General features: G+C 36.2%; 1 protein-coding gene across 10 annotated transcripts in view; it reads left to right on the top strand.

Moving 5' to 3' along the window:
* LOC109422689 (formin-binding protein 1-like) overlaps positions 1-25,733 on the top strand; it is a 280,364-nt gene that overhangs the window by 177,785 nt on the left and 76,846 nt on the right. For all 10 annotated transcript variants that reach the window (XM_062853009.1, XM_062853003.1, XM_062853007.1 and 7 more), the window contains exon 2: positions 10,637-10,752. In XM_062853009.1, coding sequence (XP_062708993.1) covers positions 10,637-10,752 — 116 coding nt within the window. The remainder of the gene's footprint in view (positions 1-10,636; positions 10,753-25,733) is intronic.

The raw sequence follows: 25,733 nt of genomic DNA, 5'->3' as shown, positions 1-25,733 counted from the left end.
TGGTGTACGTACTATCGAGGCAAAATGTACGTACTATCGAGGGTACGTACTATCGAGGGTACGCACTATCGAGGGTACGTACTATCGAGGTACGCCTGTATTTTCCATTCGTAAGTCTTTTAATCAGTTAGTGCCTTTCGACCAAATGTCCATTCGACGAATTGTCCATTCGACTAAATGTCATATGTTTCCTCCTCCACAATATATGATTCGACCAAATGTCCATTCGACCAAACGTCCCTTCGACCAAATGTACTTTCGACCAAATGTCATTCGACCAAACGTCATTCGACCAAATGTCTTTCGACGAAATGTCATAGATCCATTTTTGGAGGCGGCGAAATCAATGAGTCGTAGCACACTGTTGCGGATGGCATAAAAACGTGATCGAAATTGTTTTGACCATCCCTGGCCAAGTTCGCAGGGGTTGACGGTATTAAAGTGAAGGAGTTTCATTTTGATTATTGTAATGTAGTGTTCTTTAGTGAAACATATCACCTTTTTAACACTTTAATGCGCCTCCAACGGTTCATCACGAACCGGCTGCTGCAGATGGAGTATGGCTGATCATATGCATCAGACATGCTCGATAAACACGGAGGAACCGCCAGGGCTCAGTAGAGTCTATTCCCAAGCAATAGTTTCAATCGGTTGGATTTGAGAAGGTTTTGATGATCGTTACAAATCCTAATAAAAGTTTTATAGGATTTGTGACTGGTTTTGGAACCTTTTACAGCCAGCTGACTTCAAAATGTTGTTTGGGCTCTATTTCCCACGTTTCTCGGTTGATTTTGATTAGTAATTTATTAATGTCATAGTCGCTTTTTCAAATTTCTACAATGTTATACTTTATTATATTTTATTTAAATAAAGCAATTAAAATCAACCAAAAAATTAATAGTGGGAAGGAGATTTGCAGCACTTAATTGTGCTGATAGATTCGAAGCTAACGTGCGAACACTTGACGTGACAGTTTGGACTGGACAAAAAACCGACTGCTTTTTATTAACTGAACAACGTTACTTTTGTATGACTAGGTTGACATTTATAGGCCACGCATGAGAAAATGACATGGTTTATCTTGATAGGACCGATAGGACAGAACGAATTTGAATATTTTTCATAGTATTTGTAGGGGGATGAATACATAATAGTTGACAAGTAATTTTTGTTTATCTCTTAGATGATGTTATGACACCAACAGAAAAAAATATTAGAAGTTCAGTTACATGTTTCTGTAGGTTTTGGACCGATAACATTTTAAGGACACAAGAGATAAAGACAGAGAAGTAAATATCAAAAAAACAATTTGACACAGAATCGACTATATTTTAACATACGGGTTCGACTGATTTGATGAATCTGTCTAGAAGTAACTAGAAGACAATTGACGCTAAGATTGGAAAAAAAGCTTGCAGTTGGGACTATACTACAATAATGGCCGATAGGAAACAATGCGCTAGACAGCATTAATATTCATTTTTTAATACTTAGTATGTGCATGACGGAACAACTAGCAGGACACAGTTCCAGACGTCTCTTTTTAATAACGATATTCAGCATATTTCCAATAAAACTACACTTCAATAAAGCAAAGACCAAAGCTGCTATGATAGAACAGATCAGAATGACTTAATTGACTTATTGACTATTGGAGATCTACCTCGAATAACTGACAAATTGACAAGAACCTTACTAAATACATGTACCATACTACAAAAAAACCAATTGACAAAAAGAAAAAAGGGGAAACTTTTATTAAAACTATTTTTGTTCAACGCAGGCCAAAACAGTGTCGACTTGGGCCACGATATGCCTACGTACTTCTGTGTGTTGAAACAAAAATAGAGGCTCATAGAAGCAAACGTAGGGAAAGGGTGCGGTGTTAGAACATAAGCACAGCGTGCTACCGCCGTAATCACTATAAAAAAAAAAAAAAAAAAAAAAAAAAAAGAAATTGTTTTGACCATGAAAACATGATTTTTGATCTTTGGTGTCTTCGGCAAAGTTTTTCTATAAAATAAGCCCTAATTTATGGAAATATCAGTTTTGTGATCAATCCCCCTAAAAGTGAGAAACGATTTCTATCTTTTTCATTTGTATTCCAAAAAAATATGTTTGTTCAGAGAAGTTGTAGACAATTTCACTAGAAACAACTTTGCCGAACATACAAAATTTCTATCTTTTGATTTGTATGTACATTTGAGGCGTTTTTTATGAAGCACCCCTAAAAATCAGTTTTTTGCTTATAACTTTTTCTATGAATTTTTCACGATTTCCAAATGTTCTAGCAAATGTTTTGCCTTATTAAAACGCGTAACTTTTGCGAAGAAACTATATATCTATCTCTCATATTTATCATATTATTGGAAATTTCACTTTAAAAAATGCTTATGTTTGACATACCCATTTGTTAACTTTCGCACGTTTTCGCAGACCAGGATTTTCACATTTGAAAATATGGAACGAGTTTTATCTATTGCAAATATAGCCAGTTTTAGCCTGATTTCGCCTGCATATTTAAATTTACATACTAGAAATGATTATCATTATAAAATGTGTTATTGTAAAATGATCAAGATCAAGGTTGCAACCATTCATTTGCGAAAATTTACATTCATTTGCTATTATCTCAGTTCAGAAGCATGCTATCGAAAAACAATGTATGGATGAATTTAACCTTGTAGTTTTATCTGAAAGTTTGCCAAACAACATTGGGGTCGCACACGCATTCCAAAGTCGTGAACGAGCTGTGAAGGTAACTTTCCACAGCGTGAATGAAATTTACATTCACCGCGTGGAGAGTTGCCTTCACAGCTCGCTCACGACTTTGGTATACGTTTGCGACCCCAATATTATTCGGCAAACTTTAAGATAAAACTAAAAGGTTAAATTCATCCATACATTGTTTTTCGATAGCATGCTTCTGAACTGAGATTATAGCAAATGAATGTAAATCTTTGCAAATGAATGGTCGCAACCTTGATCAAGATATCAAAAAAATGTACTTAGTGCTTTTCTAACATGATTTTCCCACATGATCACGCAAAAACGTTTTCACAGAATCACTTGGAACTGCATCAGATGACTTTTCCATAAAATTTAAGTTTTTTTCAGATGAACAGTGGCTCTCATAGTAGTACGATAAGTCTCTTCCACAAAATAATCGATATTTTTATATGCTCTTGCTAATGCTCATAAAATTTTTCGTGTTCATGTACACTTTGCAGAAATGTAAATTTTAAGAATGTTCATCTGAAAAAAAAAACTTAAATTTTATGGGAAAGTCATCTGATGCAGTTCCAAGTGATTCTGTGAAAACGTTTTTGCGTGTTCATGTGGGAAAATCATGTCAGAAAAGCACTAAGTACATTTTTTTGATATCTTGATCATTTTACAATAACACATTTTATAATGATAATCATTTCTAGTATGTAAATTTAAATATGCAGGCGAAATCAGGCTAAAACTGGCTATATTTGCAATAGATAAAACTCGTTCCATATTTTCAAATGTGAAAATCCTGGTCTGCGAAAACGTGCGAAAGTTAACAAATGGGTATGTCAAACGTAAGCATTTTTTAAAGTGAAATTTCCAATAATATGATAAATATGAGAGATAGATATATAGTTTCTTCGCAAAAGTTACGCGTTTTAATAAGGCAAAACATTTGCTAGAACATTTGGAAATCGTGAAAAATTCATAGAAAAAGTTATAAGCAAAAAACTGATTTTTAGGGGTGCTTCATAAAAAACGCCTCAAATGTACATACAAATCAAAAGATAGAAATTTTGTATGTTCGGCAAAGTTGTTTCTAGTGAAATTGTCTACAACTTCTCTGAACAAACATATATTTTTGGTATACAAATGAAAAAGATAGAAATCGTTTCTCACTTTTAGGGGAATTGATCACAAAACTGATATTTCCATAAATTAGGGCTTATTTTATAGAAAAACTTTGCCGAAGACACCAAAGATCAAAAATCATGTTTTCATGGTCAAAACAATTTCGATCACGTTTTTGGGCCATCCGCAACAGTGTGCGTAGGCCGTTTTCGTTCGCCTGCTGGTGGGCGCTGAACTTACCAATCGTCGGTCTGAATTCCTCCTTCTGGCCTACCTGAGCGTTCAAATCTCCTATGATGATCTTGACGTCGTGGCTTGGGCAGCGATCGTACTCGCGTTCGAGCTACGCGTAAAATGCGTCCTTGTCATCATCAGTACTTCCGGAGTGTGGGCTGTGCACGTTTATTATGCTGAAGTTTCTCTGCACATTCTTTCGTCGATCAGCCACCAACCGATCACGCGCCTCTGCATATCACCCATCACGATGAAAGCTGTTCCCAGCTCGCGTGTATAGCCGCAGCTCTGGTAGATGGTATGATTACCTCTAAACGTTCGCACCATGGATCCTGTCCAACACACCTCCTGCAGCGCTACGATGCCGAACCCGCGATCCTTCAGTAGATCGGTGAGTATGCGGGTGCTCCCAATGAAGTTGAGAGATCGGCAGTTCCACGTACCGTGTTTCCAATCGCAAGTCCTTTTTGTTCGCTAGGGTCGTTGCCGTTAGTCTCGGTTCGTATTACTCTGTTGCTGATTTTCCGTTACAATGGTTTTTTACGGCTGGCTCGTAGGGCCTGACACCAACCCCCTACTTTCCGGAGGACCATAGTGCACAGTTAAGCTTAGAGTCCTTCCCTGGCACTCGAACGTAGATCAGCCACCCCTAACATGGGGATCAGACGCTGTTGTGAGCCGCTCCTGGAGAACAGACGCTCAGGTTTGTCGAAGCAAACCCCCCCCCCCCCCTTCCCTGTCAGCCTATGACCAAAGTTCCCACCGGGGTTGGTTACCCGATCTTCCCTAAGGTTGCTCATAGTTTCCGGCCAGTACCGCGAGGAGGTATGCATAGAAGTTGCTGGGCAGAGGCTAGTGGATCACAATGGGATCTGAATTGCGCAGCATATCCAGCCTTTACCGTGCCAATTCCGGAAGGAATAGCAGTCATAAAAAAAAATCGGTAACAATCTGGAAATAATGCCCGATAGAATTCCTAGCGGAGTTCTTAGCGAAGTCTTTTAATTTAAAAGAATTTCTGAATAAAATCTGAACAAATTTATCTTCTCAGAATCATCACCTATCGAATAAAATTTCAGTATATTTACGGAATCGTCTTTTTTTTTTCAACAGAAATAGCAGCTTGAACCTTTGTCAGTACTCGTTTTATCAACCTTAATTTTTCAGCTACACAGTTCGAAAAAAAAACCTATAAAATTATGACGAATCGAATGTAACAAATGGACCCCGTCATATATGATGGATTTTTTTTGTGCGATCTTAAAATTACATTGCAGATATCTGTTAGAAAATATAAAGTAAAATTGAGCTCTGAGCGAGGGTCGAACTTAGGGATACTTATTTATTTGTTTATTTTATTTATTTATTTATTATATTTCATCAACAGGCCATATCAGGCCCCAATGATGCTTAACTTAAAATATAATGATGAAAATAGCAATCAAAATTTAACAGACATTTGAAACAACATAACAATTAATGAACATTTTGAATAATCACACACTTCGCTTAAAATCTAACAATCCAATCAACAAAAACATTACATTTAAGGTCCACCACTACATTGTTATCATTCAAATACAAAAACAATTGGCTTCATCAATTTTCTAATAATAAACTTATACCATTGAATACATCTTAACGGTTGGGATTCCATGCATGTGATCTGCGACAGTATTCTCTATACTTTACACCAACGGGCCATGTTGATGCATGCAAAGCTAACTCTTTCCATTTCTCTTTTAACACGATTTTATAAGAAATATAATCAAAATTTCTCACATTTTCCCATTTTGATACTAATCTTACAATGTTATTGCATTCGTCTATCGGGGCTCCAAGACATCGAGAAACCATTCGTTTCACAACGTTTTCGGGAACAGTCGGGTCGATGTTTGACAAATATAACGAAAATTCCATTGGCGCATCGCTGTTTTTATCTTGTTGAGGTTGTGAGCAGGAGTTCACCGAACCGCAATTAGCATCCTGGTTCGTTCCATCAAAAACACTACTTGTACTAGTGGAGGTAGAGAATGGTTTCATTGATGATTCCGAAGGTGGTGTTAGAGATGAAAGTGAGTCGAAAATTGCTACGACTTTGGACTTCAGTTCAGATAACGTCTGGTTCATCTCGGTTGGTTGTGGCGTTCGTATCGGCGAAGATTTCGTTTTCCACTCATGGAACGCAGGTAGGAATTCCTCACATAGCCAAAATACACTGTTGGATAAGGACAGCAACTGATTGCCGTTCAAACCGGCACAAATCGAATGAAAGGAATTGCCGCACGGTCCTCTACATTTCGTTTGTATTGTTTCTATCTCGAGCGAACACTTTTTACACATCATGGTTTAAGCGACGGTAGTACAGAGTTTTCGCCTTAATTGAGATAGTATCGCGGCTACACTATTTAGCTCTATGTGCAAATAAATTGAGGCCTTAGTATTCTGTGCTTCAACGTACAACAACGCCACTTAGGGTTCATTCAAATATTACGTAACGCAATGGGGGGAGGGAGGGGGTCTAGCGCTGTGTTACGCTTCATACAAAATTTCAAAATCTTCCATACAAAAGTTGTTACGTGGGGGAGGGAGGGGGTCCAAAATTGTCATATTTTGCGTTACGTAATATTTGAATGAACCCTTAGGGTGTGAGTAGCACGCCTGAGCACTCTCGGCTATATCAGCTTGTTGAATAATAGGCAGTCAAAGTTAAACTACTTCTACTACTTGGCTGACATCAAATGGTGGTAATTTACAAATTTCTACACAAATTTCAGTTGATCTTCAATTCACGTGCTGTTTAACTTTTTCATATTGTGGATTTACCGGCTACTTGGTTACTTAAGTAGCCGTTTTCATATAAAAATCAACTTGATTGTCAAAAAATGAATATCGCTGAGTAGCTAATGGCAACGAGGAATAGCGCATACAATAAAAATGTTTAAAATCATTTTTAAGGTACTCTTTTTATAAAACGGCTACTTTGGAGGCCATACTGAAGCGACCGGTAGAACACAAGTAGCCGGCAAATCCACAATATTTTTTTGCTATGTATGCTAGTTCGCGAATAAAATAGTGTGAGTGCACTCGAGCCCAAATTCTTCACAAGTATGTATGTTTATTGTACATCTGCGTCTGCTCATTAGCATTTTTCGCAGCAAGCTACCACTATATGTTGGCTGACCCAAAAATACTTATTTTGTTTGGATTTCTGCCTACATACCCATGTAAATACCGTTTTAGTTAACTTCAGTATAAACAATGTAGCATTCTCGCGAGGCATGATACTCGAGCATGAGTGGTTGTCAACAAAGCAAACGTCGCTACACTCGTCTCTGATTTCTTCTACCCGAGTAAAATCTAAAAAATGTCAATCAATTTTTCAACGTTCAAAATGTACCTAAGTTTGAATAACTTGTGAAGTATTAATATATTGCTGATAAAAGTTAAAAATTTCATTCAATTCGGTTCACTGGTTTCCGAGATATGACAGTTCAAATATTAGTTGTCTAACAATAGCGTTTTACGAGAATAGTTCTTGCTCAAATTTGTATCAATAGGTTAACAAACAGTCAAAATTTGAGATTTTTTCATACACTCTATGAAAAGTTACAGCTTGCTGAACTTTTTTTGTGAGAGAAAAACAGTTGCCTATCCCATTTTGGCCATCCCCTGTATTTAGGATTGTGTGTTGATTACTTTGATTTTGAAAAAGAAGCGGCAGGGCTTTTTCAACTCGTTTCTGTTCTAGCGATGGTTGAGAGAGAGAGAGAGAGAGAGAGAGAGAGAGAGAGAGAGAGAGAGAGAGAGAGAGAGAGAGAGAGAGAGAGAGAGAGAAAGTGGATAGAACGATACAAAGTAACAGAAAAGTGACGGGTCAGGACCTACTGCATACGAATCAGAAGCGATAGCCACTAGACAACCAAGTCTGTCTCTTTCATTTCATTTTCGATTTCGTTGAATAACTAACACCGAAAACTACTGAAGTATAAGTTGCAGTACCCTGAACTGAACTAAAACAATGACATTTCAACGCAAGGAAAGAGTAGCGATATCTTAGTTTTGTTCGAGCAATACTTTGAAATTGTTGAAACGGTTGCCAAAAACGATAAACAGTATCAACCAACAAGCATATCAAACGTCACTTGCATCCTTGCTTACCATGGGGTACGTGATAATTAAATCACCGCGGCGTCAAATCTACTAGATGTTCTTCTCATCTCACTACTGTTTGAAATCTCGAAAAACCGCCAGACTATGACTGCTTGCTTGCTAAAAGCTGCAATTGGTTTTTTGGTTTTGAGTGTTGTGTTGTGTTTGCCTGCACCCATCTCCATGAGCATCATCGTTATACTCATTGTGGAGATCCCCGAGCAAACCATCCGCGCCCCGTGTGGGCATTTGTATCTTATCTTAATTTCTTTCGTCTGGACCGGTCGGTCGGTCGACCGGTGACGACAACCGGTTCTCCAACCTTCACCCGTGTCGTCCGAGCAAGAGCATAGCATTCCACGGTTGATGCTTCGGCGTTTGGGGTGGTGCACTTGACTTCGACGCCACTGAGCACCGCACCGTGCGGTGTATCGCTTGCGAAATTGATAGTGTAAATTTCACAAGTGTGCGAGGCTTCACTTTCAAGAATGAGCGCCGCCATATGTGCCCAGGTTTTCGATCTCAAGTGGTTCAACGGAGCTTAAGTAGTTAACTGCCGCCGTCAATAACTTTGACCTTGGCTGGTGGATTGATTTTTTTCTGCCGTTGGAAATGAGGGAATCGAAAATCTTACCATTGCTTGAAACGATGTAGTATCGTAAGCTAGGTTTAGTTTGTGAAACCATAAAAATTAAAATAAATAAGTTCACTAAATATTCAAATACGTCGTTTTGCCCTAAAATGTTTAAAAAAAAGATGCGGATTCCGTCTTCAGCCAGAGGCTGTACAGACTGAACAAAACTTAACAACGGACACGACACAAAAGATGAGCACCAGTGGATACGAAGAAGAAACATTTCTTGCGAAAAGCTTCACCACTCGGAACGGGAATCGAACCCTCATCCCATGACATGGTACGTTTATACCCTTGGTGACGCTAACCGCACGGCCACGAGGCTCCACCTTTTACGATTTATCTTCAGTGAAGTTTTTACTAAGCTTGACCGTGTTGAATGTTTTATGTGCATTGTGCACATCAGAAAACAACTTTGTCCTCAGTCATCTAATGTTGGCGTTTGTAAGCTTCTACTTCTGCTGATGTTGTGTGTTATTCATTGATACACACTAGGTTTCACTGCTGTAATGCTATTTTATATTTTGTAGTGAAATTCGATTGAACGCCTCCATAAATTGGAAAAAAAATGTGACAATTTAGGGTGACAAAGGGTATAATCGGCAGGTTTGTTCTTTTCGTCATGGGGGGTTTTTGTGGTGCAAATTGCCTGAAATTTGGGCATATAACTCGGCTTGGTTGGGAAGGATTTCAGGCCAACTTTGAGATCAACAGGTTCAAAAACCCCCCATGACGAAGAGAACGTAAGTTCCCCTATATTTTTTTTAGATTTCCTTAAAATTTGCAACCGAATATTTTTGTATACCGCATTGATAAGTATAATCTTTTACTTATTGTTGCTCATCTTTTTAAATTTGTTTTTATTTATGTACATTTTAACATATGCTAACTTTAAATTCAAACTCATCGTTATAAATCATGTTTTTTTTATATTTTTAAATGAAAATCAAAAATGAATATAAAGTTATCTGAAGTAATGATTGAATATAGAGAAAACGTATTATCTTCCTGAAATCTGTAGAACAATTTGCATTCGCAACAATGAACAAAAGATCTTATTTTCAACTTTATAGCCGATTCTCTCAAACTCCAGACATGAATTGATGCCCACACTCATTTGAACGCACCCCCTAATCTCTCCATTCCCGTGTTGCGTTTCTTCTTTTATTTATTTTTTTTTCTTCAGAAATAGCAGTACTATGGAGGAATGTTAATTTGAAGATTGCCACACCACATTATTCCGGCTTCGGTCACGTCTTGTGAACACCCTTACCTTTGCTTTCCAAGCAAAGCGGGCGTCTGTTTATTATCCCATTATTTGGCACTTTTGCTCTTTTCCCAGTTTGGGAATCTTCCCGATAGATTAGCATAACTTCTGTACGTTAAGGACAAGGTTGTTCAAAATCAGAGATATTCTCTTCAATGGCGTAACATTCTCAAGAGCGCCAGTTTATTCATCTCACAACTGAAGAAAATGCTACATATTGCCTGAGTTTACAAGACACACTTAACAACGTTATACTTTTTATAATTGGGAAGAATCAATCAGCGTATGACTATGAAATTCATTCTGATTGAAGTTTGTAGATGTACCTTTCAAACATTTTACCTTAAGATTCGATTGTGAACTTCAACTCCTCCGCAACGCCCAACCACAGTGTCTGTTAATCAACAACTCATCTCACACGCCACAAGCGTACACAATTTAGCCACAAAATCACTAATCATTTTCGTCTCGTCATTTTGTTTCTCTTTCTCACTCAATTTCAGGATCAGTACGAGAACCTGGCGACGCACACACAGAAAGGGATTGATTTTTTAGAACGATATGGTAATTTTATTCGTGATCGCAGTGCCATCGAAGTCGAATACGCCGGAAAGCTAAGGTGAGTGCGTTGTTGCCGAATTGAAACACCTTTTGGTTGTATGTAGTTAGGCGGTGACCTAAGAATGAGGATGATTTATGGGTTGGGAGCCGGATAATTATAGTCCCCGAAGCCGTTGGCCGCGTGCGCGTCCAAACGGGTTTTGGGTGTTTTGTTTGGGTTTCACAAAGTTTAAATTATGAGCTCTTTAAATGGATGATGAATTTTAAAAACTGCGATAATGACTGTCCTACACAGTTCATCTTTCTTAGTTTCTGTTTTGTTGACTGAGATCTTTGCCAATGATTATGACGATGGTCAGCGAAGATTGCTCAAAGTGATGCATGCGTCGAAAGTTAGGAATTTCATTGGATGTTCACGGGAATAGGTACACCCAATGTTCTAAATTTCACCAGGTTAGGCCCATCGGGCAAAGTGGTGTTTGTGATATGATAATTTTGAAGTAGTAGTCGTGCCATGTCAACTTCGGCAAGCCGAAATCGCACGAAGTTGCCGAAGGTGACGTCACGGTCCAGAAGCTGCGAACAAATTTTCTGGCGAACGTGACGTCGCGATCAGCTGATCGGTTTGTTTACATATTTTTATCGACAAATACAGGCAAACATATACGTTCACCCGGACCTGTGAATAATTGACATCGAGGTACACCGTTCCCACCGCTCAGCAAGGTGCTCTAAATTAATTTCATCCTATTGAATCGTTGACTACCGAAAATCATCTTTTGAACCTAAAATTATCAAGGAATTGTATGTTACTTGAAAGAATAAAATACCCTGATATTCTCATAGAGATAAGAGTGCGATTATTCCGAGAAAATTTCTTACATTACGAAACATTTCTGGTTGATCAATCGAGATATTTGTGGCATTTTCTGACAGAATGCTGACGACATTTTAGTGAAAGTTTTGTAATGCTTTCTGCCTGAACCATTATATGTTACGACTCACTTGAAGTGCAAATTTTCGGTAATACCAATCCGTGTGGTCAAATTATGAAATTCAAATAACTCAACGTACATATGTACAGATGGGTAAATTATTGGCCAAATTGGGAAAAAATCCACAGCTCAGGTGAGATTTGAACTCACGACCCTTATTCGCTAGACAAGTGCTTTACCAACTAAGCTACCGAGCCAATTAATGACCCGGCAACTTAGTTGTCATAAGGTTCAATTCCAATCTCATCGATCTATATCATCTTCCCCTAAACCGCAAATATAACCATCTCTGTTGTACATATGTACGTTGAGTTATTCGAATTTCATAATTTGACCACACGGATTGGTATTACCGAAAATTTGCACTTCAAGTGAGTCGTTTTCGAGCATCTACCTCTACGTAGTTACCCGTCGTATCAAATAGAATGCGAACGACGCGTTTGATCGCCTTCCAGGTAGCATTGTTCTTCCTCTACAAGTGGTTGAGGAAGCGTTGCCTGTACGATAGGCAAACAGTTTCAAACAATAAACAAATCGCTTTCGCTCTTCGTACATATGTACAACAGAGATGGTTACATTTGCGGTTTAGGGGAAGATGATATAGATCGATGAGATTGGAATTGAACCTTATGACAACTAAGTTGCCGGGTCATTAATTGGCTCGGTAGCTTAGTTGGTAAAGCACTTGTCTAGCGAATAAGGGTCGTGAGTTCAAATCTCACCTGAGCTGTGGATTTTTTCCCAATTTGGCCAATAATTTACCCATCTGTACATATGTACGTTGAGTTATTTGAATTTCATAATTTACATTATATGTTTTTTTACAGAAGTAAAGGGTGATACGGTCAAAATTTGGTCACACAATTTGATTCATAACTTGAGACTGCGTACACCAAAACAGCTGATTTTTGGACCAGTAATGGTACATTATATGTAGCTTATACCAAAAAAATTTCATCAAAATCGGTCTAGTATTTGTGGAGATATTGTTGAACCCTGAGATCTGCAATTTTAAAATTTTGTGCAAAGAGGATTCACAAATAAGAACACATTTTTACTGTTTTATTTAGAGAGCCAGAGATACTTAACCGATTTCAATCAATTTTTTTTCTGTATGTGATGTATGCATATCAAAATTTTGTGTAAAAATTTCATTAAATTTGATCCAGCCGTTACAAAGTTATATTTGCTTAAGTGGCACCCAGTCAGTTTCTTTTTTTCATTTTCAAACTGCTACAACTTTGAAAGTATTCATACAAAATGGCTCAAAATTTTACTAAGAACATATTTTCATAATAGTATTATACTGTAAAATTTTGGTAAAAATCGTAGCAGTATTGGTAGTTCTATATTTAAAATTGGTCACCTTAAATTTCCGAAAATTTACTATGGAGCGCCTTTGTACAAAATTTGAAAAAGGTAGGTCGATGGTTTTATCTACATATCAGCCAATACTTAATCGATTTTGATGAAAATTGTATGATATAAGCTACATATAATGTAGCATTATTGGTCCAAAAATCAGCTGTTTACGTGTACGCAGTCTAAAGTTATGAAAAAATTGTGTGACCAAATTTTGACCGTATCACCCTTTACAGAAAAATTGTTTGTGTTTTTCTTTTGTATGAAATTCCTAGAAAAGTTTAGTTTAAACTAATTATCTGAGAGAACTTGGAATCGAAATTTAAGTTTTTTTAGTTAGTCTTTCAATATATTGTTCTAATTTTCTTCAAGAAAGTATCAAACATGCGTTTCAGAATTAATTTGTTTTCATGAGGATTTGGGAAAAAATGTAGCTGTTTTTGTGTTTTTTTATTGTGCTTTCTCAGATCCTTTTTTATGTATAAAATGGTAGATAAAACTTCTGTGAGACTACCAAAAAGTGACTTTGACGTTTTTTTTTCAAAAATGTAAATTCTTGTGGTAGACTTCCTAAAAGCAGGGTGGCCACTCAACCGGGAATTCCGGGAAAACCGGGAATTACCCGGGAATCGCAAACAACCGGGAAAAACCGGGAATTTGCTTAGAACATAAACCACCCTTAACATTGAAGGTCCAGGATAATAATTTCTATTGCATCTACATGAGAATCATTATTTTTTCTTAAACATTATCAATATTTTTGTAATCTAAAGATACTATATCGCAGATACTAGATGCAGAGTTCAAAACCTAATCATAAGATTTATTTTAGATTTTTCTTAAATTTTGATTTTAAATATTGGACTTTTTTAATAGAACTGTTGTAGATAATTACAATTGTTTTTGAAAAAACTAAGGTATAAATCGAAAACTTTAAATAATGTGTCTTGGGTAGGACAGTCAGTGTATTGTATCATTACAGAAAAAAATATTGCCATATTAAAAAAATACCTTATTTTACCGCAGTGTTCCTTTACAATTACAAATGTGTATGGTTTTAGAAATCCTGTTAAATCGATCGTCTTCAAGAATTTCATAACATTTTTCCAGTATTCCATGCTGGGCATGTTCTTTAGATAGTATACAATCGATTCTTCCAGGTTGCCTAACATTTCTCTTGATGATAAACCAACGTTTTCTTCGCAGATTCTCCAGGAGATTTCTCCAAACATTCATTAAGAGATTTAACAATATATTTTCCCAGAGATTTCTTGAAACGTCTTACAAGTAACTTTTCCAAAACAATTCAACCATATCAAGCAGTTTTACCAATAATTTCCTTTTTTTCAAGAAAATTATTGATAAAATTATAAATAATTTCTAAAGACGTTCTTAAAGATTTTACATGCTTTTCGTCAAATACTTTTGGAGTAATTTATTTGGGGATTCCAACTATATTTTACCTATTTGAATCCTCCCATGGATTTCTTCAGGAGTCCCTCTTTCATTAGTATACTGTCAAGCATCTCAGCAGTGAACATTATCAAGAAATCCTTTAATAATTATTCCAGAGATTCCACAAACAGTTTTTACATTCCAGATTACCTTTACAAGCAGAGGCGTCTCGTGACCCGTACAAGTGACTGTGCACTTGAAGAGTTTTCACATGAGACTGTAGTCATAGACTAATTTCAGGACCTCGATGTGCCAAAGAAAACCATTAAATTTTCTGTGTCCAGCTGTAGTGAAAATGGAAAACATCAGGAACCTGCATTCCGCTCGACGAGCGAATCTATCAACGACTTCGTCGATAAAACTGCTTTGTTACTTCAGGTGATAAAACAGGGGTTTTCTACCGCCATCTGTATAAGCCACTTTAGCCTTCGCTCGCCCATTGTAACCGAAGATTGGTCCTTATTCCTTTGTACTAGAGGGGTCAATATTACTTTATCGGAATTGGAAAAGCAAGAGTAGGCATTATCCACCTATTATTTAGGAAATTTTTCGGAATAGCTTTTAAATTTCGAAGAATCCACTCAGAAGTGGATAACTGACACTGAGCAAAAAGTGGAAGAACCATTACACAATTATAGGTCACTCTGTAACAATTATTAGTCATTCAGTTCTCCACGCTATATTACTCATGTGATTGTGCTATGACTGTAGTCTAAATACGCGTATCTGTCTAAGGATAAGCATTCGAGGACGGAATTCAAATGACATATTCTGCCTACATTGTTCACGAAGCCGGTTTAAGCTTTTCCACAATTACCCGCCTGGCAAACAAATTGCGGGAGTAGATTTTCTTACGATATCGAGCTTCATTTTCTTTTGAATATTGCTGAAAAACTTAAACCGTATGCGACGAACAACTGAGTACTGAATGAAAATGCCACCCATTCAGCTCCACCCAAAGGCATGCACGCATGCCGAAAGAGTGACTGGGCGGCCTCCTGGGTACAAGCTCTCTCGCTTTGCTCTCTTGCTAAAGCTATCGTAGCTCTAATGCGACGTTGCCAAACTTAGCAGCTACCCCGCGGGCCGCAAGGGCAACCAAACAATCTTTCCTTTCCTCCACCGCCGATGAGGCCCACGTCCATTGGAAGAAGTGAACCAATTTTTTACTAATACACTGCCAATGCACCACAGAACAGTCCAACACAAGTAAACACAGTTCTTGTATGCATATAGAGATAAGTGACATTTCAACACACGAACACTAGCGCAAATTTTTCCTCACACAAAAGTGCACGCCGATTGAAAGGCTATTCAGATTGCATATGCAAATATTACCCAATCGAATTGGGTAAAACGGGTAAATAATGATAAAACCAACGTCCGGGGCAAGAGTGCAAATATTTTCCTCGCAGTTTCACAACTACATCTACAAAAAAGGCACGCATACATTTGAACGTGATTACCTCTATACAGCGATCCGGTGTACTGCTGGAAGTGAACTGAGGCGAGAGTTATTTTGTCGACGCTCTCACAAGTGCGTTTCACATGCTCGGCCTCGAGCTCTCTGGCTGCAGCGGGGTGGTGGCAAAGTGAGATTAAGTTGGAAAATTGAATAGATTCCTGTTGGATACGTACTGGTATCTCACAGTGGTTTGTGCACTTGATGTTGTGAACATCAAAAGGATAAATTAGTAATTTTTTTTTATCATTTGTAGGATAACGTTGAAATTATAGTGATTTATTTTACTTTTTATCAACTGTGTAGTGAACGCAGTGGACCTATGGACGAGACGCCACTGTTTACAAGTTTCTTCAAGAGATTTTTCGAATCATCTCCCATGGATTGCTCCAGTAGATTCTCGAGAAATTGATTTGAGTTTTTTTTTCAAAAATTTCATTTGGAATTTCTATTAGAAATCTCTACCCTAACTTTGAATAGAGCATATCTTATATGTATAAAATTCCGAAAATACTTTCTTGAGAAATATTTTAAGTTTTTAAGACTAGAGAAAATATGGGCTTCTTACTAAATGTGGCCTATATTGGATTTTGTTTTTCCACCTAAAATGCTCTAATAGCAGGGCTCATTCGCTTCTAATTGTTAGGCATGATTTAGTTTTCGCTTTGTTCGAGATTCTACTAACGTTTTCTGAATTTTAAATTTTGATATCTTGCACATAACAAAAGAACTTCTGGTACAAAAAATCGCATTAAAGTATTTTTTTGAGCGTTAAACAGTTCAAGCTTAAAGCATAAAATTGAACAGTTATGGTGTTATGTTGTTGGGGAATTCAAAAAGTATATAAATGTAAAATTTATTAAAGCCGCCATAAATTGTCAACCTCCTAGAACGCGATCAATTGAGCTAAAAGTCTACTTCACTTGGGCTGTTTATGATGAATGGTATTTTTTGACATTGTTAGACCTTTGACAATGGTGCGCTTCCAGTAAGGTTAAACTGTTTACAAAATCAGAAAAGTGACAAAATAGAAAATAGCAATATCAGTGTTCCGATTTAACCGTATAAATCAATTTCTAGAAAACCGGGAAAAATTTTTTAGGTACCGGGAAAAACCGGGAAATAACCGGGAATTTATTTTACTGAGTTGAGTGGCCACCCTGTAAAAGAATATAATACAGATAATGAAATTTGCGAAGCAATTGGATGAAATTTCTAGTACAATCATGGATTACATCACAGCAGTTATATTACTGCTCTCATCTTAAAATTTGGTCGATCGAATTTCCAGCGGCAACGCCTTAAGTTTTAATTCCGTGTCCGTGTCCTTTTAAAAAATGTCTATGTTTCTTGAATTTGAATCTTTTGACTGAGACCTAGTTTTGTTTATTTTAAAAAAAAATTATTGAGATTTTTAAAAATCTTTTTATTGAGTTTTTTAGCCTAACTTCCCTCCCGAAGGAAGAACTCACATTTTTCTAAATTTGTCGGGAGTGGGATGAGATTCCATGTCCTCAGCGTGCAAGTTACATTTACTTATTACAACTAATTTATTTGTTACAACTCTTTAAACTGTCCTCGTGGTACATACACTCCCGTTCAAAAGTTTGGGGTCACCCCCTCAAAAACATGTCATTTTTTTAGGCCCATATCTCCACCAATTTGCGTCCGATTTCAAAACCCCAGGTTTCATTCAAAAGATAATAAGTCAAAGAAACTTTGAACATGATTTAAAAGAAACTTTTTCAAAAAAATTTGTATGTAAACTTAACCCAAAGTTGCCAAATTTTCTAAAAAATGAATATAAACTTACGGCAGTGTCGCTGAAAGTTGGGTCGACCAAATTTTAAGATGAGAGTGGTAATATGACCCATTTTCTATTAGCTTTCAACTGCTTTTTACAGAACTTAGCTGAAAAATCTAGAAAAAAAGTTATTAAGTAAATTAATCCTTGATGTCATCGACCAAAAGTTTGGGGTCACCCCTAAAAATGCTGTATCGGCCAAAAGTTTGGGGTCACTATCGTAAAACATGGAAAAGTGATTTGTTGATATCTTTGTCATCTTTCATTCAATTTTAATTCTTCTTGGCTTATTTGAAACAAAATGAATGATACTTACTGCATAGACATTGAACCACACAAATTTGTTTAAATTTACATACTAAAACTTAACGTAAAGTTGCCTCATTTTTTGAAGCGTGGTAAAATGTGCTAATTTTACATAACATTTTTATATACAAAAATCGTTAAATACGTTAAGTTAAAGACATCAAACGTAAATTTAGTTAATTATCTTTGAAATGAGACAAGAAGAATTAAAATTGAACAATAGATGACGAAGATATCATCAAATCACTTTTCCATGTTTTACGAAAGTGACCCCAAACTTTTGGCCGATACATCATATTGAGGGGTGACCCCAAACTTTTGGTCGATGACATCAAGGATTAATTTACTTAATAACTTTTTTTCTAGATTTTTTAGCTAAGTTCTGTAAAAAGCAGTTGAAAGCTAATAGAAAATGGGCCATATTACCGCTCTCATCTTAAAATTTGGTCGACCTAACTTCCAGCGACACTGCCGTAGGTTTATATTCATTTTTTAGAAAATTTTGCAACTTTGGGTTAAGTTCACATACAACATTTTTTGAAAAAGTTTCTTTTAAATCATGTTCAAAGTTTCTTTGACTTATTATCTTTTGAATGAAACCTAGGGTTTTGAAATCGGACGCAAATTGGCGGAGATATGGGCCTAAAAAAATGACATGTTTTTGAGGGGGTGACCCCAAACTTTTGAACGGGAGTGTAAACGACTTTTTGCAGCAATTTCTAATCAAATTTGACAGTGGCGTCTCGTAACCTCACTTTTTACCTGTTGAACATGAATTTGCGGAATATTCAGGATAAGAATCAAATTAAAAATGGACGAAAACTACTATATTCGTCATTTTCTACTGAATTCAAGAATTTACGTTCGTTGAACAGGTAGATTTGAGGTAAGCGAATCGCCACTGAAATTTGATATGGTACTAATTGATAAATTTCTACAGAATACTAGAATGGAAACCCTGAAAGAATTACAGTGTGTAATTCTCGCTGAAACCATGCCGCCATTTACATAAAGTCTAGGATTTCTCATTTTTCCTGAGAATTCTTTGTTAGAATATAAAAAGGAACAGAATAAGAGAAAAATGGTTGGTCAAATTGAGGTAACCTCACGTTTTATCAATATCTTGTTGTAGCAGTCAATGCTCACCTATTTTTTAGCGTTTTCGAATGTTGTGACTTTTTGCTTTCTAATTGTGAGTTTGATTAGAAACCGGTGATGCCCGGCCATTTGGCCGAATATCGTTTGACCGAACATCATTTGGCTGAATTCTCTCTGGCCGAAAGGGTTATTTGGCCGAATGCCGTTTGGCCGAATTATGATCAAACAAATTTAGAAGCGCTGACAAACTCTGGGTAACATTGTATGTTGCTACCAACTTAATCACCAGTAATATTTCCTTCTTATTGATCATAGGCTATTCATTCTAGTTCAGCCATTAAGGGATTTGTAAGATTTGAAGCTGTGAATATTTTTGAATCATGAGATGTTCCTTCGGGTTATGCTGGTAGAGAAAACAGTGACATGATCTCTTATGTTCATCACTTCATTTTCGGTCAAACGACATTAGACCAAATGAGCTGAACCCAAAATCGGTGATTGCGATCATAGTAAAAAGAGCGATTGAATGACATTCAAAATGACGTTAAATCCAAGATGATTGCCAGCATGCTTTCAGATTCAAATGAAAGGCCTACAATATACACTTTTCTTCATCAAATGTGAAGTTTTACAACATGAGGTTCTGAAATATTACGCGCTGAACTAGGTGCAATTTTTGTCACGTTCAGCCCTTTGACAAGTTAGGGGTCCATCAATGTATCATATTCATCCTTTTTTATCGTACTCAATCGAATTAGCGATAATTATTCCTGTACGAGGTCGCCAGGACTTTCTGGATGCATTGCTGGAAAAAAATCTACAGAATTCCAATGTTACAGAATTCAATTTTGGTATGGTATTCGTTGAGAAGTACTTGGCGGATCCTAAGGAGCATTGTTTATTCATGCTACGAAATTTACTGCCCAAGCAAGAACTCTGGGCTTATACAAGTTTTGAGTAGTAACTATTTTGAATGTACAGTGTATCAAACAATTGTCCGTACAGTAATGTTTTGGTGAAAATAATTTTTCATTTAAATGTTTATAACTTTTTTATACGTCAATCAAAAACGCTGAAATTTTGAACAATTATAACCCATATATTAAAGCTCCATTGGTAAAATTGTGAGCAAGATCGAATAAGTTTTCTGAAAAGAAAGAGAACTTTCAGTAAAACTTATAAAATTTTTGAACACATTTTCAAAACATTATATCTCAATATGTACTTGATGAAACTTTTTCAACTTTTTTTTGTGTTACAGCTTATACCTATGGCTTTCATATGCAGCTTCGTTTGAGGTTTTGTATTCACTACAATCTGTATATGTTCAGAGTGTCATTTGGAAATTTATCATATTTTGACCAATAAAAGTGCCAAGTGTTTTCAATGTTTTTAAACTCTCTCAATGTAATATTTTTATACAGGACCTACTAAACTACATATAATGAGTAGGTCCTATGAATTTTTCGTTCAGTCAATGCACTTTTATTGGTGGAAAACGTTTGGCAGATTATATGTGCAAAATATAGTAAATTTTTAAACATCGTCAGCTACATAAGCACATTTTTCATATTTTTTGTAGTGAATATAAAACCTCAAACATAGCTGCATGTGAAAGCCTTAGGTATAAGATGTAACACATAAAAAAATGAAAAAAAAAAATCATCGAGTACATGTTGAGATATAATGTTTTAAAAATGTGTTCAAAAATCTTATAAGTTCTACTAAAAGTTCTATAACTTTCAGAAAACTTATTCGATCTCGCTCAAAATTTTAATAATGGAGCTTTAATACTTGGGTCATGATTGGTCAAAATTTCAGCGTTTTTGATTGACGGATAAAAAAGTTATAAACATTTGAATGAAAAATTATTTTAACAAAAAATTTGCTGTACGGACAATTGTTTGATACACTGTACAATGAAAAGACATTCGAATTATATAGGGGAACTTACGGTTTCAATTTATGTACTTGCGTTTTCTCGGCAGTTTTGTTCTTTCCGTCATGGTTTTTTTTAACCCTATTGAGCTAAGAGTTGGCCTCAAATCCTTCTTAATCAAGCTGAGTTAAATGCCCAAATTTCAGGCAGACAACAATCCCCCCTGGCGAAGAGGACAAACCTGTCGATAATATCCTTAGTCACCCTATTATGAATAAAATTCTACGTTTTTGAATTTATTATAACTTTCCATAATGCCCAAAACTCAACAAATACTAAACTTAATGAGTTCAAATTGAAAAACAATTGCGGCCAACATGTCATGGGGGACATGAGAGACGGTTGATGATAAAACAGTTATATCAGTATAGCATAAAAAACAGCCTATGTTTAAAAAAAAAAAGGAAAAAAGCTGATGAAAAGTTAGCAACTTCAACAACTGAACATAGTAAAATTATAAAACTTTATAAATACCCTAAAAGAAGGAAAAATTACTGATGAAAAACTGCAGTTATGATATACAAACGCAGTACAAAAGAACAGCATGAAATCTCGGATGAAAAACGCAGCAGTTGGCACATGAAAATGCAATGTTAGAAAAAAGGAAAGAAGGAAATGTCTTAATAAAAAGATAGCAGCTATAACAGTCAAACACATTACAAATAGAATACTTAAAAAACAGCCTATATTCCTAATTACTATTATTGATACAATCACCACTGAGGGCGCGTTTACCCAATTAATGAAATCATTAAATGCATCAAAACTCCAGTATATCGCTTATAGCGAACGTATTGATCAGTTGATCGAGATTTGTTGCGCTCAATAGAACTTTGTATACAAACATAAGCATGAGTTTAGGTTGTATCATAGTATTATCGTATCTCCGATGCAGCCATGTAGTCATCTTCTGACTCAGAATTATGGTTTTGATAAAAATAAATTAGGATATTTATGTTAATGCATACTTGGTTGGTGAACGACTGGATTCTGTATATAATAGATGAATCCCTGGCGAGAATCTGTAGGAAGTTTTGCGTCGATCATTGGGCAGATTTCTGGCATGATCTTTACTGTAAATTTAAATGGGAAATTCTTGAAAGTTTTTGAGTGTTTTATTTATTATTTGGCCGGGGTTCTGCTAAACCGAACTAAGCGCCAAAAACTTTATTCCGAGATAATTAAGCTTAAAGTTCAACCACTCACAAATAAACAACAGCTAAGATTATTTGAAACTTTTCCACACACATGTAACTTACAAGCCTTTATGAATCATCAGAGACGAAGAATACATGTAAATTATTTGAAATCATGGATATAATTACACTTAATTTTTCAGTACTTCGCACTCAGTTCACTCTAGCTGAACAAAAACAATGGATTATGGTTTATAGTTCAGTGTGGCTGGCTGTGTTTCTTAGTTTCATAGAAAACCATTCGGATTGTGAAAAAAAAAACTCGAATTTTCATCGTCTATGAAATTCAAACCGATATCACTCACAATTCTTTACATGAATCAGAGAGGACGCGTATATTATGGTAGCATGGAGGTTTCAGAATAGTTTGAAATATGAACGGCGGAAGCCCCGGAAGCCCTCCCAGCTCAGCCCTTCCCACCTATGTTATTTTATAGGCGGTGCATGTGCAGGCACAAAGCAACAGTGGTTATGTAAAATGATGTCCTTGCATGTCCTGAGATCCTGAGATGTGAAAATGGAGCAATTTGTGTACTTCAAATTTATACTGGTCGAAGAAAACCATGAAAACGATCTGCCAAAGTGAACTAAGACAAAAAAAATCGAAAATATTTAAGTGATTTGAACTTGGGTCTTTTAAGTGATAACGAAGCACGTTACCTCTAGGTCATTTTACTTAGCTGAAGGTCAGTCGTTAAGTCTGAATCAAGTTCTTATCATTCTTCTCTAGCATGGTTTTCGTGAAAACGCCATTTTTCGATCAGCCAAAGCGAACCAAGTGTTTGATTTTTTTCAAGCTTTATTATTCTTATTAGCCTTGTTGTTCAATGACGGCTTCTGTGTTAAATTATCAGTATGAGGTGTGTCGATATAACGCAGGTATTTAAGACCAGTTGATTTTTGTATTGTTGAGAATAAATAGATTCTAAAATGCAGTGAATTTGGTTCGGTCTGGCTGAATGTGATTTGGAAAAATGGTGATCAGCACCATCGAAACATAGTTGTATCCTCCAACATCCGTACTTCTAATAACGTGTTCAATTCTCCTACGGATTGTTACTATGAGTCGGTTGGAAGTCAGAAATTTGACGGCGATGAGCATAACTTGAAATGTTCTTCATCTGGACCAACACAACAAGATTTCGCTGATTCTATGGAATGGTTTACAGTTCACTCTGGTTGGATGCAATTTTATTTTTTGTATGTTCTGCCAAACAGAAATTTTGAATTTACTCCACGAAGAGCTGTCAGAATTACTGCATTTTTACATAGAAGGGGGATCATCAATTTCTTCATCCAATGGTAAAGAAAACTCAATTTTTCAAAAAATGGTCTTTGGTTCGGTTTAGCAGAACCCCGACCATTTGTTGATTACACCAGTTTACAAAATAAAACGAAAGTCGTGAACTTCTGTCAACGATCAAAGTTTTTTAAGTACAATTTAGTGCTGATTTCGAAACCGTGATTCAAAAAATTTCTAGTAGAGCAGTTTTTGAGTTTAAGTTCAATATCGAGTTTAACATTTTTTTTTTTAAACATGGAATTTAATAAAATTCAAATGTGTGAAGAATTAGCCTAAGTTCAAATTCACGAATAAAAAGAAATTAAAAAAAATCAAATATCTTGCGTTTTGTTAAACTAATTTTAAATCTTTTTCCATAAATTTAAAGTTGAATATATGTAATACCTTTAGATCATCTAAATGCAGGTTTTGCGTCAGATTGATGAAATTCAAGATGTTGGCTAGTTAACAGGCGATCTACATTTTAGCAAAATTTCCAAAAATATATGAAGAAATCTTTTTTTTTTATAAGAAAAACCATTTAAAAATTCTTTCTCAACATTCATTTGATATATCATATGTTGCCAATTTACAGTAAAAAAAACAGCTCAATCGGAGCATTGATTACAGAGAATGAGATGAATGAAGTGAGATACTTTTCTTAAAAATAGAACAAAAGTCGATTTCAAATCATCAACCTTGTATGGAAAGTCGAAAAAAATTCGGCTCTACTGTATTTTTTTTCCTTCGCGTTTTAGATCTTAGGGCATGACTCTGCACCAAAAATGATCATCAGCTTTCCGAGTTCAAAAATGCTGTAAACTAGTGTTACGAGTGAGTTAGGGTGCGGGACCAATTGGAATTTATGTACATGGCTAGAAACTGTACGTAGTGCGTTGTGTACAAAAATCAAGATTCCCCTACCTACCAAAATCGTTTTTTAGACAGCCAATGAAATCTTCCAAGGATCAACGAAAACCTGTATCTGCTGGAATTCCATTCCATTCAGCATTGTCAATAAAAATACATACGGTGCGGTGGATCTATCAATAACAGCGACTGAACCCATTACAATATTCGCTTTCGACAAAAAATAAACAAATGATTCGCGTAATTCCAAATACCCGTTGATGTTGGTACCTTGACTGACTGCAGCGTCCACCAATTTTCCAAATTGTCTGTTGTAGGCGTCTGTCTTGCAAATGTTTGTTTATCGGAACCACGACGCGTCGTCGAGATGGCGATGACTCATTAACATTCAATTCTTGTCGTGCGAAATGTTGGCTCACATAAGCGGACTGTTTAAGCAGAGTTGACATGCGCTGAATAGTGTTCGGGGTGTGAACAACACATGTTCAAAATTGCCACATTTGATGATTGAATATAGTTTACTTGATTTATAATCCTGAGATCCGTATAGCGCAGCAGGTAAATGCGCAGCTATTCAGTAAAATGTGGATGGATGTCTGGGTTCGATTCTTTGACCTTCTTGAGCACAGGAGTATTTTGGCGTAACGTTTCAACTGAAACAAAGCGTGTTTCTCAGAGTGTTCTAGTGTTCTATGAGCATTTGCACAGTCTTCCACAGTTTCAAGAAACCTACAATACTGGAGAAGTCGCAATCCTACACCTACCTCAATGTTGTTAAATATTGATATGAGCCATATTTTCGCGTCGCAAATTGTTTATTTATTCGTCATCATCATCAACCCGGTCACGCAAAACACATTGCATAAATAAACTGCGACGGACTTTTGTTTTCATCCACTTTGGATCCCTCTTAAAGGGTACTGAAATTTAGTAAAAGCAATATTACAACGAATAATACTGCATATAAACTGTGCGACAATTTCCCATCGTCATCACTTTTACCCTCTCCGTTTGTCGTTGGATGAAGTATTATGAAATTAGCGCAGTTGCTCCTGCCCATTTAAAGTGTACGTTGTGCATAGTTAAACACGATTATATCAACAAACTCCCTCACTGTGACACCGGGTTTCAGTTTCAGTGGAGTATCGTTATTTATGGCTTTTTTGTCCGTGGTGTACAACAACACTACCCGAGGCAGTAAATTGTATGGCACATAACCAATAATATCGGATTTTGTTTACTCTTCTTCTTATTCTTCATATTTCTTACT

This window comes from Aedes albopictus, chromosome 2, assembly GCF_035046485.1.
Source record: "Aedes albopictus strain Foshan chromosome 2, AalbF5, whole genome shotgun sequence".
NCBI classification, from domain to species: Eukaryota; Metazoa; Arthropoda; class Insecta; order Diptera; family Culicidae; genus Aedes; species Aedes albopictus.
The sequence above is the reverse complement of the archived record's forward strand: the minus strand, read 5'-3'. Positions and strand labels throughout refer to the sequence as shown.